The sequence below is a fragment of the Geotrypetes seraphini genome, chromosome 18 (genome assembly GCF_902459505.1).
Source record: "Geotrypetes seraphini chromosome 18, aGeoSer1.1, whole genome shotgun sequence".
Lineage (NCBI taxonomy): Eukaryota > Metazoa > Chordata > Amphibia > Gymnophiona > Dermophiidae > Geotrypetes > Geotrypetes seraphini.
This window is the reverse complement of record NC_047101.1, coordinates 9,865,252-9,885,185: the sequence shown is the minus strand read 5'-3', so window position 1 is coordinate 9,885,185 and position 19,934 is coordinate 9,865,252. Positions and strand designations below refer to the sequence as shown.

General features: G+C 43.3%; 1 protein-coding gene across 5 annotated transcripts in view; it reads left to right on the top strand.

Annotated features, from left to right (window-relative positions):
• Positions 1–19,934, top strand: part of FSTL4 (follistatin like 4) — a 529,137-nt gene that overhangs the window by 241,616 nt on the left and 267,587 nt on the right. For all 5 annotated transcript variants that reach the window (XM_033927446.1, XM_033927449.1, XM_033927448.1 and 2 more), the window contains one exon: positions 977–1,112. In XM_033927446.1, coding sequence (XP_033783337.1) covers positions 987–1,112 — 126 coding nt within the window. In that variant the 5' untranslated portion in view covers positions 977–986. The remainder of the gene's footprint in view (positions 1–976; positions 1,113–19,934) is intronic.

Genomic DNA, 19,934 nt, shown 5'->3' with positions numbered 1-19,934 from the left:
TTTGCTTTTGAATATTGATTCCAAACAAACAAGACTAGAAACTCAATGTCATTGGAACCTTCAGTTGTAGTTTATTCAAAATTTTAAGAACAATAAAAACTCAATATAGATACTGCCCACATATATCATGAATGGACCCAACACAGCCCGTGTTTCGGCTAAACACGCCTTCCTCAGGGATCCTAAGGCATAAATTCCCCAAAATGTATATTAGAGTAAGTGTGTGGAAAATAATGAATATTGATCAGTCAACCAAGCAGCTATGCAAAATTGAATCCATTATGTATACAAAAATAATGTAGTGATTTGTTTAAATATGCTAAAAGCATGAAGCATTCTGTTGACATTTGACATAAGCCACGTGACAAAAAAAGTTGAAGTCCAATTTCATGGCAATTAGATACTGTGTGTGGGACCACAATGTAATCAGCACTGGTGTCCTGCCTTATACAATAGCTTGTGGTCAATGGATGCCAAGAACCTCAATAATTGGATGTTAGCACCCAATTCTTCATGGATCAGTGCTCCATTTTTCAATTAATTTGTGTATGCATCTTGGGAGAGTACACACATGTGGACACTCTGGGTACCATATATAGAATCAGGGGGTAAAGGTCATGGGTTTTGTTTTGTTTTTCAGTTCTTTTTCATTTGTCAATGGCATGCAATTACATGGGATATGCATTTTTCATGTTGCAAAAGACAGCCTATCCCTCCTCTCCATAAGATTACCATGAGTATCAACAGGGCTACTGGCATGTAGCAACAAAGTGGCAACCTTTGGAACTGTAAATTCTCTGTGTTCTAAAGAGTAGGTCTCTGTGATGTCATAAGGGACAATGAGCCCACAGTCAACAAGACGTGTAAACAAAAATATGAAGAGCTGAAATTGACTATTGTATCAGTTTGTGGTTAATGGTCAGAATTTCAGAAATACATTAGCTTTTACTCATACGTCTTGTCTGGTCTTCAACAGATTGGTGATAATGAAATCGAGACGCATTCAGTCTGTTTTTGTGCTACTTGGGGTCTTCCTGTCGGGCGCATGGGGATGGATGGAGTCGGACAAGAGCAGAAGGTCTGTGTTGGCTTCAAGGAAGTTGCAGCAAGAGGTAAATTGATTTGTTTGTTTATTCATTTATAGTCCGCCCTTACCCAGGGCAGGTTACAAACTTACATACAGAACTATAACATTACATCAACAATACATACACCATCAACAATAAATACTTCCATAATACAAAACATAAAATGCAAACCATAAAATACATAGGCGACCAGCACCTTATTGTCATCATATGGTTTAAACTGTTTCAGTTTCTGAGCAATTTCTTTTGTCTTTCTAAAATATAGAAATCTGGTTATGCTGTACTAAGAACAATCGATTATCAATAAAGCTATTTATTAGAGCTCATACATGCAATATAAATAGTTCTTCAAAAAATATAGGAGCTCATGGTGATACCACTTGGGACTCAATTACTTTCATAGCCTTAGAGCTTTAAGTATCCACTCGTCACTGGCCCATTACTTTTCTTAAACTCATTTTCAAAATATAGTAGTCGCGTGGCTTATAGGTTCCTTCTAACGGCATCAGCTTTCATAAACTTTTTAAAATGTTATAACTTTCTATGAGCTCCTATATTATTTGGAAGTACAAAAAAACAATAGCATTTGTATGACGATGACCTTTGTTGTACAATATTTCAATAAGAAGGAAGAAAGTTAAAAACTATGCATGGTTTTTCTATCGCTTTTCAATATTGTTCTTTTGAAAATGATCTCGGCCTCATCAGGTTCAGTAAGGTAACTCGTAGGACATTGACGGGCCTTTTCACTATGATTTTGGAGCTCACTGGTGTAATTTAATACTTTATCCTGCGGTTGGAATTGAACCCAGCTCCCCCAGTCTTTGGCCACTACACTGATCATTAGGCTACTCCTTATATGAGATTGTTGGCTCACATTACAATATATCAAATGCCATGGAATAAGTTGTGGAGAGTTGATGTCCAAGAAGAAGGCTTTATTAGATAATTCACATAAAAATGGCTAGAGCCTAAACCACTGGAACCATATGAACCCACCACGGTCCGTGTTTTGACACCGTCTTCCTCAGGGGTCCCTATAGATCCTATAAGCAGAGTTGTGGATTAAATAATGACAATAACTCCTGCGCTGGTGAGATGCACTCATATGTTTCCAGTGGTTCAGGCCCTAGACATTTTTATGTGAATTATCTATTCGTTCTAATAAAGCCTTCATCTTGGACATCAACTCTCCACAAGTTTTTTGTTTCTGATTGCGTCCCTTTTGTGGAGGGATCAATGTCCACTTTCTTGTTATAGTGGAATAAGTTGTGTCCTATGATGGCAGGCAGTCACCAGGCTAGTTTAATTCATCTTCTTCGCTTCCCTGAAGATAAAATATATTTCTCTCATTGACCCAACCCCCTGCTGGACTCGGATAAGACAACAAACTGATCCATACGGCCAGCCTGATCATCTGATTTGTAATAATAAAATTCAAATGCCTCTTTATTATTTATGTTTTCATTTAAATTGGAGTGTAACACATTACTGCCAAACTACGTGAATGACGTAGTTTCATATATTGGAAAATGATGTGAATTACCACAGGGGTGGTTTTTGTCATGTTTTGTATAAAATCTCCTCTTGCCTCCTCTTCAAAGAGCGTTGATCATAATTAGACTAGAAAAGGAACAAGATGCTCTTAGAAAATAGTGGCTTGATGGATCAAAGGCTTTTCTCATCGGCACAGCGCAGGCTGAAGAAATCTCTATGTTAAAGCGACACTGTGTTTGCTAAAAGCTTTTTTTTGTTTTTTTTTGTTACTTAAGCATGCTGGTGCTCAGATTGAAATACCTTTAGTCTGATGGTTTATGTAATTGTCCGCCATTATGTATTTTGAAATGAATTTGTGTATTTGATCTTGCTCTGAAGTGAGCAACTTATTAAAGCAATTACTTCAATGAAAAGAGCAGATAGATCTAAGCTTCAGTTATGCTTGTCAAAAGATTTGTAAAGCATTGTAACCAGCATGAATAGTATTTCGATGCTGAAATGTTGTTCTTTATAAGGGCATGAATGCGCTATCTTTGTGGTGTAGAGCAATTATAAATGTAGATGTTGATAGTACAGAATGCAGCTATTAGAGTAATCCACAATCTTCGTAGATATTTATGAAAAATGCTCATTGGTTCCCTCTAAAATACCAAATTGTACATAAATCACTTATCACATTGAAAGTATTGAGAGCAGATGAGCCATTATATCTAGCACGTTTGTTGAATCCATACGTAGCGGATAGGAATTTGAGATCTTTAAATAAGAGAGAGAGATGCAGTGAAAACATTCGTCAAAGAATTAGATCAGCAAACAAGGAAAGCAAGTGACAGATACATGAGCGGAATGGGAAATTCAAAGGGCTCATTTTACTAAGGTGCGCTAGCGTTTTTAGCGCACGCACGAAATTACCGCGCGGTACGCTTCTAGAATAACGCCAGCTCAATGCTGGCGTTAAGGTCTAGTGCGCGCTATTCCGCGCTTTAAGGCCCTAACGCACCTTAGTAAAAGGAGCCCAAAGTGTTACTTCCGGAACGGGACACAGGAATGGTTAAGACCGGTGAATTGAAACCTAAGGATAAGCAATTGACAGTAGTTGTCTGAGTAAACTGGTATTAACGGGCATCTATAGATTCTGTACGATACGTCTTGACCACTGGAAAATTTGTAAACGTTGCAGTAGAGGAAAAGTACGGAGATCATGACCCAAACAGAATTATGGAGAACGAAGAAGTTATGATCAACTGGGACATTCCTATTCCAACTGATTTTCAAAGCTGGATGCAAGGAAGGCAGACATTGTGGTATACTGTAAACCGAGTCAAGCTTTATTTTCATAATGATGACGGTCTATAAATTTCAGTTTTAGTTTAAGAGTACCATGAATACCTTCTTTCACATCAAGCAGCATTGTGGGGTAAAGACCTAGATCAACTGCTTTCGCCCACTACTTATGAGGAATTCAGAAAACGTCTAAAAACTCAACTGTTTCTAAAGTATCTAGACCAACTGACCCACTCTTCTTTCTCCTCCATAGTGATTCCTCTGTCCTATTAATCTTTCTCCTCAACAACGCATTTCCGGTCCTATTAACTCTCCTCTTCCCCCCTCTTAAATTCAGTCAATTTGTACCTCGCTTAATCTATTGTAAACAGCATAGAACTTAACGGTATTGCGGTATATAAACTGTTATTATTATTATTATTATTAAAGGAGAAACAAGAGAATAGCACTGATAAGAGGCTTGGATCATAGTGATTGCACCTTAAATCCAGCTCTACAGACAGAGCATGGAAATGCACTGGGGCCTATTCTGTGTGGATACCCTAAAAACCAGATTGGCTGGGTGTGTGCCGAAGGCTGGATTAGGAACCCCTTCTGTAAGAATTTTTTTTAATAAAGTGGGATAAATAAAAATAAATAAGGCACCCAACATTGTAGTAGGACAAACATTCAAAGGTATATTATTGTATGAGACGTTATCAACCCTATCCTCAAGCTATCTGCAAATGCATATTCATGAGACAGATTGGAAGCAGTATAGGCAAATCTGTCCAGTCTGAAAATCCAAATGTCTAGGGATAGTCAAAGAAAGGGCTGAAACCCCCCAGATTTGCATAATCACCAATTTTATTTACAGCCTCATTTAAACACAGAATAGGATTGTGTATTTAGGGCCCCTTTTTACAAAGCTACGGTAGCGATACTGCCCGGGAAAAGGCGCCAAAGCCCATAGGAATTGAATGGGCTTTTGGGAGTTTACCGCTACAGCGTAAAAGGGGGTCCCCTTACCTTTTGTTTTTCATTTCACTTTCCTTTGTATAGTTTTGTAGTATTGCTAATTAAATTATTTCCTTAAAGAAAAGTTTTCATGCTCATAAATGTAAGAACTGTCAAACATTTTAATGGTTTTGTGATTCCCCCCTCATGCGAGTGGCTGGCAGGCTTCGGCCTGCTAACATATGATCCATTCACTTTGTTTATTACCGAGTATTTGCATGACATCTGAATCGCTTAAAATTTCAGAGGCTAATAAATGTCAAATTTAGTCTTCACCAGAACAGCAAACAGCTAAATGGGTGAGCTACACATTCGCTGACAAAACAGACTGGGTAAATTATCCATCTGGTACTTACAAATTGCCCTCCGGAATGAGTCTTGTGTCAGAAGCGTGTAAAACTGGCCTTCACGGAGTCTTTATAGGATACTGTATGATGCACGGTGAAAAGTTCAATCACCCCGTCCTTGGCCTTTTACTAATTTGCATTCAGAGCCTAATTCTAGAAAGTGCATCAAATTTGGGGTAGAGAGAAATAGGTCCAGGAAGGGGGGGGCCAATCAGGGTCAGGGACGTAAGCACGGGGGGGGGGGGGGGGGGCAGGGTGAGTGAGGGGAGGAGACCCGAATTGTAGCAGAAGCAGCCATGGGAGCCTCACGGCTTTCCCTCCCTCCCACCCCAAAGGAAACCAGTCGCAGCCGTAGATGCAACATTGGTGGAAAGAATCCTAGCGGGGTCATAGGCACAGCACACAGTTAAGAAAGAACACTGTGTTACATTTGTTGATAGCAAAAGATGTGGCGACGTGTAGCAAGCACTCGGAGGCTTGCTTGACTTCCGGCTTGGGACGGCGGGGAGGCCGTATGACGTGACTTCAAACAACCGACAAATGGAGGGCCCCTCCTTGAACGGGATGGGGAGAAGGCGGGGCAGCTTGAACAGCTCTCCCACGAGAGCAACGGTGGCCCAGCCAGAGATGCTGGGCGGGACACGGATCAGTTGATGGGTGTAAGGACTGAGATGCAGCAATATGATGTTGCGCCTATGGTATATATCTATAAATATATATAAAATGTTCAGGCGAATGAATATGATGATATACATTGGTATCTAAATTGTGCATGGTGAAAGTTTTGGCATGTTGGTATTTGCTGTTTGTAGATGATGTTGTAGGGCATTTATGTCTGAGGTCATTAATAAATTCACATATTGTCGAAGAACAGCGTGCCTGTGTAATACGTGCAAGGTATTGAGAGTGGGTGGGAGGCAAGGAAGCGGGAGGGGGGTCAGAGATAATCCACCGCTCTGTTTCTCATGGACTGCATGGCATATTACTTATGAATCCAGGGGAAACTCACTGGCCACGCCCTCTCCCCTGATTGTTGAGAGAACAGCTCAGTCGCAAGGCTCTTCCCCCCACCAGCTCTGTTATTGCCTTAAAAAAATGATGATTTGTTAGTGTGGTGATTGGCAAGAAAAGCCTCCGTACACTATTGGATTGGTACAGTCCGAAGGAAGGATTCTATAAATGGCGCCTAGTGGTTGATTGGCACTTAGCTACCATTTATAAGAACATAAGAACATAAGAACATAAGCAGTGCCTCTGCCGGGTCAGACCAGAGGTCCATCCCACCCAGCAGTCCGCCCCCGCGGCGGCCCAACAGGTCATGACCTGCCTTAATCACCAGAAGGGGCCCCCTTGCCCCCTAGGTTTTTCATCAAAGTCCTATCTTCCCATCAATGTCCTAACCCTCCGGCCTTGCACCTGCACGACCTGGTGAGCTGTCTATACTTATGCAACACCTCAGCACCTCCCTCAGTACCCCACGATCCCCCTTCTATATTCCATTGCCTTTATTGTACCTTGGTCAAGAAATGCGGAAAAGCCATCCACATTAGTTGCTTTAAAAAGGTTTAAGTAAGCTATTGATTTGCTTTCACGAGAAGAAATGATCAACCGTAATTACTAGCCAGCTTCTCGCTTTGCTAAAAGAAACCGCCTTATAGGGGTAAAAGTTAAGCTTGCGGAGGTCAGACTTTTTTTTTTTTTTTTTTTTTTTCACCGCTGCAGGCATTATCCTTGGATGTTTCAAAACTAGTGAATCAAATACAAAAAAAGGTGTAAAAAAATGATCAGTCTAAGCCAAAACACACCCTCTAAGCTAGCACCTAAATTTTGGATATATGAAGACCTTGAATTCAGGCAGCGAGCTGCTAGAGATACTGGCAAGTCGAAATCTCAATCATTGGCTCAAACTTCATAAATATTGGTAGTTTTTTTCAAATGTTTTAAATATATATAGAAGAAATAAGTAAAAGATAGTGCATAAATTTTCAAACAGCACTTAACTTGTTAAGTGTGATCAACAGCACTGCAGTTGAAACCCGACGGGACCTCCGTTTCACCCTAATCGGCTTCGTCAGGGGATAAATTAAAGCGGTACGGAACCCAGCTTTCCCTGTGGCTCTAAAGATTTTCTCTCAAAATGGCCAGAGCGAGACCAGAAGGATTTGAGCATGCGCAACTGCTCAAAGCCCAGTCCAGCCCGGCACAGGTAAGAGGGAGGATCTCCCTCGCACCGCCCAGCCCAACGAGGGAGGATCTTCGGGCACTGGCACGTCCTGTGCATTGGTGCCGGTGCCGGTGCCCAATCGGGTAAGTGACCGATGTCTTTGCGGTGCTGGGGGGGGGATGTAGGATTGCGGGGGAGGGGAGGTGAAGCGAGCGGGGTTGAGGATGCCGGTTCGCAGGCTAGAAGAGGGAGTAAGCGGGAGTGGCGGGAGGAGGTTATAGCAGCATGCGTGGTATACGCGTGTGCGTGCTATATAAAAAATTTTTTTACACAAATGGTTTGGAGCCGCGCGCTATACACGTATGCGCGTTATATGCGTGAAAATACGGTAACTTAGGCATCGGTAGGGCACCTAAGTTTATTTATTCATTCAGTTTTCTATTCTGTTCTCCCAAGTACATGAATTTATTCAGGTCCTCAAGCAGTTTTCCCTGTCTGTCCCGGTGGGCTCGCAATCTATCTAATGTACCTGGGCAACAGGGGGGATTAAAGGGCAAATTCTATAAGAAGCGCCCAAAAGTTAGGCGCCTAATTAGGCCCTGCTCAGCGCAATTCAAGTAAAAATTTGCTGTTTAATGAATCGCGCTGAGCGGAACCTATTTTGGAGGCGCCCAAGACATAGGCCAGCTCTAGGCGCAACTAAAAGTTAGGCGCCTAGCTGAGCGCTTAAGCACGCTTAAGAGCGGCGATTCTGCAACAAGGCGCCTAACATGTAGCCACGCCCACGCTTAACGTGCATAGTGCCTATTTTTTTTTAAGGCCGCCTGAATTTTTCGAGGCGCCTTGTTACAGAATTGCGCTTTCTTGATAGGCGCCTAGGCTTCGATCAGAGCTGATTAAAAAGCGTAACTGAGGTTGTTGTTCAATTTAGATAGGTGACTACCTAGTTGGGCGCCTCTGAAATAGGTGCCTAACTTTAGGCGCTGGTTACAGAATTTGGGCCTAAGCGACTTGCCCAGGGATTTGAACCCACAACCTCAGGGGGCTGAGGCTGTAGCTTTAACCACTGCGCCACGCTAGAAATCAAAATGTAGCAAAAGTGAGCCACGTATATAATCAAGCCATTGTGACATCACTGATGAGGTTGGCTCTTAGGCACTGGTGGAATGAGGCATTATGATGTCACAATACCAGCTCTGGCTATCGGAGGCTGAAATTTTTCACATTGTTTATTCATTCAATTTTCTATACTGTTCTCCCAAGGGAGCTCAGAATGGCTTGCATGAATTTATTCATGTACTCGTGCATTATTCTATATCTGTCCTGGCGGGCTCATAATCTATCTAATGTACCTGGGGCAAGTCTGACAAAGATGGCAAAAACAAAGGTTACAAAGCATGGTAAAAACGTGGTATGGTGAGCATAGTTCAGCAAAACATAGCACGGTAAACGTAGTTTTACAAAGCATGGCTAACCTAGTATGACATAACTAGCAGAAATGGTTAGGCAAGCATGCAAGATGAAACATAGAATGGAAGACATGGAACGGCAAACATTGTGAGGTCGTAGTATGACAAACCAAGTATGGTAAATATGGGGTATAGTAAAGTACAGAAGGACAAGGATGGCAAACAGTGTGAGAGTGTGGTGGTACACTGGACGGGGCATGGTCAGACCTAGGATGAAGCACCTCGGTGTTCGAGACTCAAGACGGTGGCGAGTCGGGCCCTTTGTCAGAAGGTCTGGGGAATTTGGGTTGGCGCACTCTCATAGTGGGTCAGGGGAAGAGGCGAGGAGTTGCCTTCCTGAAATTCAGCAGGTAGTTTGTTTCAGAGGCACGGTAGATAGTGCGAGTAAGATCTCTTTCGGGCATTCTCAAGGCGGCGGAAGCATCCCGAGGGAACACGTAATTGCTTTTCTTCTTGTGAGCAATGTAGTCAGTGGAAGGTGGAGGTCTGGAGGCCATATAGGCCGGTGCCGTGTCGTAGAAGAAAAATTCATCGCCATTCCCATCCCTGTCCCTTGGGTAACCGCGGGAAACCATCCCCATCAGAATCAGAGTATTAATGGGCCCAGCCACTGACCCTCAAGCCTTGCATTGAAGAATGCTAATGTAGGAGGACTGAGGTTGACATAGACAGTAAAGAATAACACAGAATGGTTTCCCATGGTTATCCACGGGAATGGTGATGAATTTTGTCATCGTGTCATTCTCCATTTGTAGGCCATTACTAGGCCTTTGAATATAGATCTTTAGGCGCCATTTGTACACCCTCTCTGCCCTCGCCAACCACCCTGACACAAAAAGCACTTAGCACTTGGTTTACCGCTAACTCTAACCGAGAACCATACCACAGAGCCTCTTAACAGTTAATGCAGGGTACACAGGTGTTAAGGCCCCAATTCTATAAAAGGCACCTAAAACGAAGGCGCTGAGTAGTGTGGCGCTTAGGCACACTTTCTAGAATCGCGCTTAGTGGCACCTAAAGTGGGCTTAGACGCACCCTATTTATGCCAGCGCTTTCTTGGCCCAAATGAGGGCACCTAAATTAGGGGCCTACCAGTGCATAAGTCCAAAACGGGCACCCACATGAAAAAACATACCACGATCCACCCCCTACTGTTACTATTTAACACTTCTGTAGCCCTCAAGGGCATACGCAGCACTGTACATTTTGGCTTTAAACAGTCCCTGCTCAAAAGAGCTTATAATCTAACTTAGACAGACATGGCATAGAGGGTTGGGGGATGCAGAACCCAAGGTGAGAAGAGTTGAAAGCCGTCTCAAAGAGGTGGGCTTTTAACTTGGGACTTGAACACAGCCAGAGACGGAGCCCACAATTCGTTCCAGGCATACGACGCAGCAAGACAGAAAGGACGGAGTCTGGAGTTAGCAGAGGAAGAGAGAGGCACAGATATGAGGGACATACCTATTGGGCAGAGCTTGCGGGGAGGGGGGGAGGAGAAGTGAAGGGAGATAATGAGGGGCAGCTGAGTAGGACAGTAAGAGGAGTTTGAATTGTATTCAGAAACAGATGGGAAGCCAATGAAATGACTTTAGGAGAGGGGTAACATGAGTATAGCGGCTCTCATAGAATATGAGTTGTGCAGCTGAATTAAAGGGGAGAAAGACAGCAAAGCAGAAGACCTGAGCAGTGAGTTGCAGTAATCTAAGCGTGAGGTGATTAACCATGCCTACTTTCTGGTAGGTGCCTTAGACTAGGCTCTTGTCTCAAAATGATAGGAGCCTACCATGCACAATTTGTCCATTACAAGGTGCTAATTACTAATTATTGGGCATCAATTAAGTCTTTTAATTAATTAAGGCACATACCTGTAGGCATCATTTGTAGAAATTGAGCCTAAGTGCTTAATAGCATTCAGTATTAGGTTTTCTTTGCTTTCAGAGACTTTACTACAAGAATCAAGAAGTATTTAAGAAAACTCAAACTTCTTCTGCTTTCCTGTTCGGCAAAGGATTCCAATAAACCCCCTTGAATTTACCAAAACGCTCTTCCTGAAATGAGTTTGTTTCCTTTATTAAATTCTATTAATTTTAAAGCACTTAATACTTTTCTTTTGCACCTTTTGGTGATGATAAATGGAAGACGTGAATATATATTGATTCGAAGATTCTTATTGCTTCAATTAGCTTTGCTGGTTGTTTCCAGCGCTTGTTCAATACCTTCTTTTGCAGATGTGTGTGATGTATAATTAAATTAGTGTACAGTTTCTCAGTTTACAGATGTTATGTCATTTTACTGTAGCCCGTCTGTTGTTAATTGGCGAGAAGGAATGTTAAGGTTTCAAGTGTCCCTGGTGAGCATAATTTCTTTTTGGCAGATTGAGCCAATTGTCTTGCATCCAATTAAAGAGATCTGCATTAGTCGTTCAGGGAGAGGCTGACAGGTTTGACAGAGACCAGGCAGAAGAAGTGCCTTTTCGATTGAGAGTTCAGTTTAAATGTGCCTGCACAGTTTTTAAAATCTTACATGATATCTTTGACTCGTTGGTCGCTCTTGCTTTAAATCCTTTGAGATCTTCAAGTTGCAGAAGTATCCATGTATTTAGCCTTTCTTTTCCCACTGTAAATGGTGCCAGATCTATCGGTAAAATTGTCCATTCCTTCCCCTATTTATTAACAGCAATTTGGAACGACCTACCTTCTCAAATAAGATCTGTCTATTCTTTAAAGTTTTTTGAAAAATTCTGGAAACTACTCTTTCAGTGTTTTTTAGTAGATGAGTTTGAGGTCAATTCTTTCTATTATAACTGTTAATTCAGTTGAGCCTTGTTCCTCAGGGATGACTCGATATATAAGTCCAAGATTGCTGAGTTTAGTTAGAGGTGTACAAAAGGCGGGCATGAGTGTGTAAGCTGGCCAATTGTTTTGGTATTTCACAGTGATTTCCACATCAAATTCCAAACCAGCTTCTGCCACTCCATAATCACTCATCTACTAGAAAAAAAAAAAAAAGAAGGCCTTTGATTTCTTTCTAAACTTTGGATATTCTTGTTCCTGTAACAACTTCATGGGGAAAGAATTCCACAACTCATGGCCTACCACTGAGAGAGCCTTTTCTTGCCAGGTACTTGTGACGTGGGTTGGCTACTGTTGGAAATGGTATACCGCGTAGAGAGGGGAAGGATAGTTTATATCTTTGGGCGGGTCTAGTGGAGTCAGGACTCGAGGAGTTAAAGGATAGTGGGATTAGGGGAGGAAGGATGCCGTGAATGATCTTAAAAGCCAGGCAGGAGCATTTGAAATGGATTCTGGAAATCACTGGAAATCAATGGCTGGATGTATACTTAGATGATTTTCGCAAAAGAAAAAAATTTTGGATGTATTTTTAGGAATAGACTTTAGACACTGCAGACTTTGGGCGACTTAGGCCCATAACGGACTCAGACGTTTCTTTTGATTATGCCCCTCTATGGCTGTACATTGATTAAAATTTTATAATCATGTGCTTGTGATTAAAATGTGTAATTGTGCAATTAATTGCATGATCCAAATGTAAAAGAGTTGAAATAAATTTAGCTTTGCATCTAGACTTAGTCTTACTGCAAGTATAAACCATAAGTCTAACAAGATTGCTCAGTCAGAACATATACGTTTTGACTTAGACCAAGTCAAAACAGGTAGAAGTTCCGAATAGGGGCCACTGAGTTGATAGCAGCTGCCGTGATCAGCTCAGCAGCCCCAACAACCTTCCCTCCCCCTCGCAATGATCGCAGCAGGAGAGATGCCAAATCTTTCCTGCCGGCACCCGCCCCAACAAACCCAATACTGGCAGGAGAAATGCTCAATCTCTCCTGCCGAAGACACACTGCGACACCCCTCCTGCAAATACCAGCATGAAGGATCCCAAGCCCTCCTGCCAAAGATGCCCCACCCCCACAAACTACCCTAGACCCCCCCCCCCCCATTAACCTGTATGTTGGCTGGCTAGACGGGTCCCTGGTCAGCCGGCAGGCCTGCCATCCTCGGAATGGTGGGCCTGCCCCTTCCCGGTGCATTGTGGGATGCATCAGGGAGGGGCCTAGGGCCTGTTTGGCCCAGGTGCCTAAGGGCCGCCCATAGGAGGCTTAAGGGTCAGTGGCTGGAAACCATCCCGTGTAATTCTTTAGTGTCTATCTCAATCTCAGTCCTTCTACACCAGCATTTTTCATCGCAAAACTTGAGGGTGTCTGAGCTCATTCATACTCTGATTCTTATGTGAGCCAAGTATAGGATAATGAACCCATTGTGACATCACTGATGAGGTTGGCTCTTAGGCATAGGTGGAATGAGGCATTATGACATCACAATATCTGCTCTGGATACCAGAGACTGTCATTCTTTAGTGTCTATCTCAACCTCAGTCCTTCTACACCAGCATTCTTCAATGCTGGCTTGAGGATCAGTGGCTGGGCCCATTCATGCTCTAATTCTTCACTCTCTCCTTAAAGAATGACAAGGAGATGGTTTCCCACAGATATCTGCAGGGACAGGAACAGTGATGAATTTTGTCACCGTGTCATTCTCTAGGCGCAACAAAATTGAGCGTTTACTCAGTCCACATGTATTAAGGCTTCGGAGAAATGCCAGGTTTTCACCTGCTTTCTAAAGTAGAGGTAGTCACGAGTTAGATGTAGTCTCTCCGGGTGGAAGTTCCAGAGTATGGGGGCTATTCCTGAGAAGGTTTGCTGGTGGGTATCACATTGTACAATTTCTTTTAAAAGGGGTACAGATAGCGGTGCTCCTTGGGAGAATCTCTGAGGTATCAAATTACAGGGATTCAAAGAAGGTTTGGATAAATTCCTGAAGGATAAGGGGATTGAGGGATACGGATAGAAGTAATGATAGGTTTTTTAGGATGAGGCAGGGAACACTTGAGAGGTCATGGACCTGATGGGCCGCCGCGGGTGCGGACCGCTGGGCGTGATGGACCTCTGGTCTGATCCCGGTGGAGGCAACTTCTTATGTTCTTATGTGTGTAGAGGGCTAACTTAGATCCTTCTCTTGTAGATCATTTCCAAGTACAAGCAATGGTTGGTCACAATAGAGTACATACAGTACAACAAATCGAACAATGAATAAAACATAATAGTGATAATGTAAAGCCTCCTAAAATTACAAAGTGCCTCGTATCAAAAAACTATAAATCAAGTCCCATATTTCATCTTACAGAAGAGGTATTTCTTCAGCATTTTCTTAAAACTACTCAAACATGTTTGCTGTCATAAATATCCCGGAAGCTTATTCCACTCCCGAGGACCTCCCAATGGTTCTCTAGAATCTACCTATTGGGGGGGAGGGGGGGGAATTTGCCTGGCACTTGTGACTTGGAATGCCTTCTGTCAGAGGCAGGATGCTGTGCTCTGTGGTCCTTGGTCTGGACTCTGCACAATTTCCTTAAGCTCCTCTGCTCTTAGATACCAGTGGCCCACCTTTGCTTTTTAGCTCACGTATCTTGGTGTCTCATTAACACCTTGTTATGAAAGATAATATGTTGCAATAAGCGTTGGTGCTGCTGTTACTGTCTCTGATTAAAGTGTGTGATTTACAGTAGGAATGTAACAGGATTCTTGCAAATCATCACTGCCGAAACATCGCACGTGAAATATGGCTTTCTTAATATAGCCACTTGCTAATTCCTCTACAAAGAACATTCTAACAAAAAAAAAACTGGAGCCGTTGCAAACCAGTTCTTGTTCTTCTCTAAAAAAAAAAAAAATAAAAATCTATAATTGAAACAACTGCACAGTTTCCTTTGATCAGGTCAGTGTTTATAATTGAAATAAGTTGGATTTTTGAGGGCTTATAACCCTTCAGCTTCACACAAGAAATTCTACCAAAAAAAACCCAGCCTACATAGCATCCAAGCTACGCCTATACATCCCTAACCGCCCCCTCCGCTCCAAAGCAGAACAAAGACTCAGCATTCCTGCAGGGAGATCCCTCTGAACGATAACGGCGTACAAACGATCCTACAGCCATTTCCTACCTTGGCTATGGAACCAACTACCCTCACAGATCAGGTCGCTAGACTCACTAATGACCTTCCGCAGAGCAGTAAAGACCTTCCTCTTCCGCCAATCGGGCCATTAAAAACTGCCTCCTCAATAGACTTCTCCTAGTACTCTTCGCTATGACCAGTCTGGTCTCTACAATAAACTCTGTTGTTGTCTACTGTAACCTATTTGTTGTCATGACTAGTCTGTCTTGAAACGATTGTGAATGTCTACTTGTAACCTGTTCTGAGCTTCTGGGAGAACGGGATATAAATCGAAATAAATAAATATTGAAGATGGGCTTGAAACTGACCCGGTCTTGGTCTGCAGTGTGGCCACAGTAGCCAGGAAGCTCCCAGGGTCACTGAGATGGACTCGGTCTGTTCCAGAGCCCTCTTAACGGGCACATGGGGCTTTAGGTTCCACATGCAAATTGAGACATTAAAAAAATTCTCGGAGTTCCTTGGACATGCTTTACTAGGAAATTAGTTGTATAGAATAAGTGTTAAAAAAATGGAACTATCCCTTTAGCACATGGGTAGGGAACTCCGGTCCTCGAGAGCCGTATTCCAGTCAAGTTTTCAGGATTTCCCCAATGAATATGCATTAAAAGCAGTGCATGCAAATAGATCTCATGCATATTCATTGGGGAAATCCTGAAAACTCGACTGGAATACGGTTCTCGAGGACCGGAGTTCCCTGCTTTAGCATGTAATAAGAAATCCTTGTAACTAGTAACCAAATGATCCCTTATTTAGAATCTTGGTACAATCCCTCGTACTGAGTCAACTTGATTACTGTAATATCGCCTACTTGGCAATTTCCCTGAAGAATATGCGACTATTACAATTAGTGCAAAATGCAGTGGTCAAACTGATTTTCGGGCTGAAGAAGTTTGATCATGTGACACCTTACTACCGACAGCTGCATTGGCTACCGATGGAGGCACGTGTAAAGTTTAAGTTCGCCTGTTTCTGCTTTAAATCACTCTATGGTCTAGCCCCTAAATATATAACTGACCTTTTCTCTTTCTCAGCCAACAGACATAAGAGAAGCTCACATTTGAACTTTGTTTCCCCTCCAGTTAGACGCAGGGGTAGGGAACTCCGGTCCTCGATAGCCATATTCCAGTCGTGTTTTCAGGATTTCCCCAATGAATATGCATTGAAAGCAGTGCATGCAAATAGATCTCATGCATATTCAGTGGGGAAATCCTGAAAACCCGACTGGAATATGGCTCTCGAGGACCGGAGTTCCCTACCCCTGAGTTAGAGGATGTAAATTTAAAAGACATCATCAACATCTTTTCTCGCATCAGGCAGCATTATGGGGTAAAGATCTGAATCAATTGCTCAGGCCTACTACTTATGGGGAATTTAGGAAACGCCTAAAAACAGATCTGCTCCTGAAATATTTAGGCAACTGACCTGTACAATCTTATTCCACAATAACTGATCCCTAGAGCTGTTAATCACTAGCTTTTAACTTTGTTAATTCCACTCAATTTGTAGCATCTTTTAATCATTGTAAACTGCATAGAACTTCACGGTCCTGCGGTATAGAAACTTATTATTATTATTCCATAGGCATGGGTTCCGTTATTTCATAAAACTAGTGGATGCTGTTGATAGAACAATATGTAAAAGGCATTGAAAGCTGCCCTATGCCTTTTGATCTTCGGCACGAGCAACCACGAACTTGTTGCTCGCGTCTGCTTCGGCGCACCTTCTGATGTCACTACCTAGGCGTGGGTCCCGGAAGTGACAACAGAGCCGACATGAGCAACAAGCTTGTGGCTGCTCACGCCAAAGTTAAAAAAAGGTATGGGGGAAGGAGGAAGTGAAGGGGCACAGTGAAGGGGTGAGGAGTGAGAAGGGGGTGGAGAGCAGGAGGGGTGCCAGCGCCCTGAGGAAGACTGTGCCCAGGGCAGCCCGCCTGCCCCCCCTTAGCCCGCCACTGGCTACAGTAACCCATGCATCATATGGTGCAGATAAATTGCTCTCCTTATAATTGTTTCATCTTTTCATTCGAGGCGTGTTGATGAAAATTAAGATATATTAATGAAGACCTCCCTGGAGGTACTGGAATTAGATCACTGAACTGCTAACAGTATGACAGCCCAAGACATGATTACATGATAACTGTGATACACCACTGATTACATTCCAGATCAAGATGTTAATTAGGTTTTAATTTATGCTAGCTTGCTAGCAACATAAAAACGGTGTTCATCTTCTTACAGGTCTCCTAATATAAGCTATACACAGATTAAGTGTTTGATTTACTTTTTTCTCATTCTGGGAAAAAAAAAATTACATCAAAGCCTAAGATAAATTTAAACGGCCAATTAAGGAATAGCAGCCTTTTCAAATAAACATCTCGCAGCACATTTTCAATTGGCATTCAGATATAATTCTGTATTTTGCTTTTAGATTGTTTGAATACAAATAAGAGATTTGTAATTTATAAGGGAAAGCCAAAACCTTCGTTCTATAACAGCTGTGAGGGAGATGGAATGGTCTAAAGCAGTGTTCTTCAACCACCGGTCTCTGGACTGCTGCCAGTCCACAGAAATTTTCTGCCGGTCCACAGGTGTCAAAAGATTGAAGAACACTGGTCTGAAGCAGGAGTTGGCAACCGGTTTAGTGTGCGCTAAATCTGTTAGCGCCTTAGAACATAAGCAGTTGCCTCCGCTGAGGCAGACCAGAGGTCCATCTCACCCAGCGGTCCGCTCCCGCGGCGGCCCATCAGGCCCATTGCCTGAGCAGTGGTCCCTGACTATTTCTATAACCTACCTCTACTCCTATCCCTATAACCCACGTCTATTCTTATCTGTACCCCTCAATCCCTTTGTCCTCTAGGAACCTATCCAAACCTTCTTTGAAGCCTTGTAATGTGCTCCTGCCTATCACAGCCTCCGGAAGCACGTTCCATGTATCCACCACCCTCTGGGTGAAAAAGAACTTCCTAGCGTTTGTTCTAAACCTGTCCCCTTTCAATTTCTCCGAGTGACCCTTAGTACTTGTGGTTCCCCACAGTCTGAAGAATCTGTTCCTGTCTATTTTTTCTATGCCCTTCAGGATCTTGAAGGTTTCTATCATGTCTCCTCTAAGTCTCCGCTTCTCTAGGGAGAACAGCCCCAGTTTTTTCAGTCTGTCAGTGTATGAGAGGTTTTCCATACCCTTTATCAGCTTAGTTGCTCTTCTCTGGACTCCCTCAAGTACCGCCATGTCCTTCTTGAGGTACGGTGACCAGTACTGGACACAGTACTCCAGATGGGGGCGCACCATTGCGAGATACAGTGGCAGGATGACTTCCTTCGTCCTGGCCGTGATACCCTTTTTGATGATACCCAACATTTTGTTTGCTTTCCTTGAGGCTGTGGCGCCCTAAATTTCATCTGCCATTTGGACACCCAGTCTTTCAATTTCCTAAGGTCTTCCTGCGGTTTAACAACTTTGAACGGTTGGTGCCATCTGCAAATGGAATCGCCTCACTCATAGTTCCAATTTCAATATCATTTATAAATAAGTTATGAGATATGAACTTCAAGGTATTGCGGTATATAAGCTATTATTATTATTATTATATGATCTGACTAGTATAACAAATATGTGATTGTTGTTTTATTTTATCGTATACGTATTGTAATCCACGCCGAAACTTGGATCCTTCTTGGAACCTTTAGTTTGAATAAAGATAATCCTTTTGGCTGGCAGGACGCCTCCCTTGCCACTTTTTCATTACTGTTTGTGTTGTGAGGCGAGGACCACCTTCTTTTCTTTACTCCCAGCTGTTTATCTCCCGAGCTCCTCCCTAGCACCGCCTCCTGACCCACTTCTGACCGACCCACTTTTTTTTGGGGGGGGGGACTGATGAGAGCCAATTTTCAGTGGCACTGCCTGGCTTAGGGCTAGATTCACTAAGCTCATCGATCGTGTCCCGACCACTTTGCGACCCCCGACCCGATTCACTAACCTTCCTCCGGAGCGTATCCGCTCCCGATCCGATCCGCGCATGCAAATGAGGGGGGAACGGCATGCAAAATAGGAAGGGCCTCATTCACTAAAAAAAAAAAAAATTTCAGGCACACCGACTTGGCTGGCCGATCCAAAAACAAGCTACTGCAAAAACCCTGCTCTCTGCCCCGACTCTCCTGCTCGCCCTTCCCCGCAGTGCGAGCCCATGGTTGTAACCTGTGGGTTTAAAGCGGGTTAAAACCACGGGCTTGCAAAGTAAAAAGTTTCCAGCTCCGTAAGCATGTGCAGACCATTTACCGGCAAAGAAGATGGTCTACGCATGCGTCGGGATCGCTCTTCAGCGATCCGTGTGGTCGGTTTGGGGCGTACCTCCGATCGGCCTAATTAGCATGTGGACGCATTGTGAATCAGGCGCCCGGCCACCTCACGGGTCAGATCATAGTGCCATGAAATACGAGAAGTTAATTTGCAACCCAGTGCCTGCTCAAATCACTCTGAATATTGGCCCCCTCCATTTTGTTTACTGTTATGTCAGGTCCAAGAACAAAATCTTTTATGCCCTTGATTTTATTTTTTTTCTCCTTGTGATTCTACTGCCTTTGCATCTCAGTCTGTTACTTTTGGCAAATTAATATTTATTGGAAGCTTCAGATTATCAACTTTTGTTACCCCCTAGAAACAGGTTGTTAGCCCACAGGAAGGCAGGGCTATATGTCTCGAATTAAATCAGATGGGAAGGGGTAAAACGCGGACCTCACGGACCTGACGGACCTCGCAGATGTAAACCCGTACAGCCTTAAAAATCTGAGGTCCGTGTCGGTCCGGTGTCCGTGCCGCTTGTAGTTTCTGTCGCTGACAGACCTTGATGAGATTTGAGCGCTGACGGACCCGTCTCAGCATAAGGAGGGAAAAGTGTTAGGATCCGTCAGTGCTAAAAATCTCTTCGAGGTCTGTCAGAGCCAGAGACTAGTGCTGGAGCGGCAGAGCAGAAGCCAAGAGAGCGGGGACATAGGTTTTGGACGTGCGTTATGGAAAAGAAGTCTCCAAACTCCAGCACTAGTCTCTGGCTCTGACAGACCTC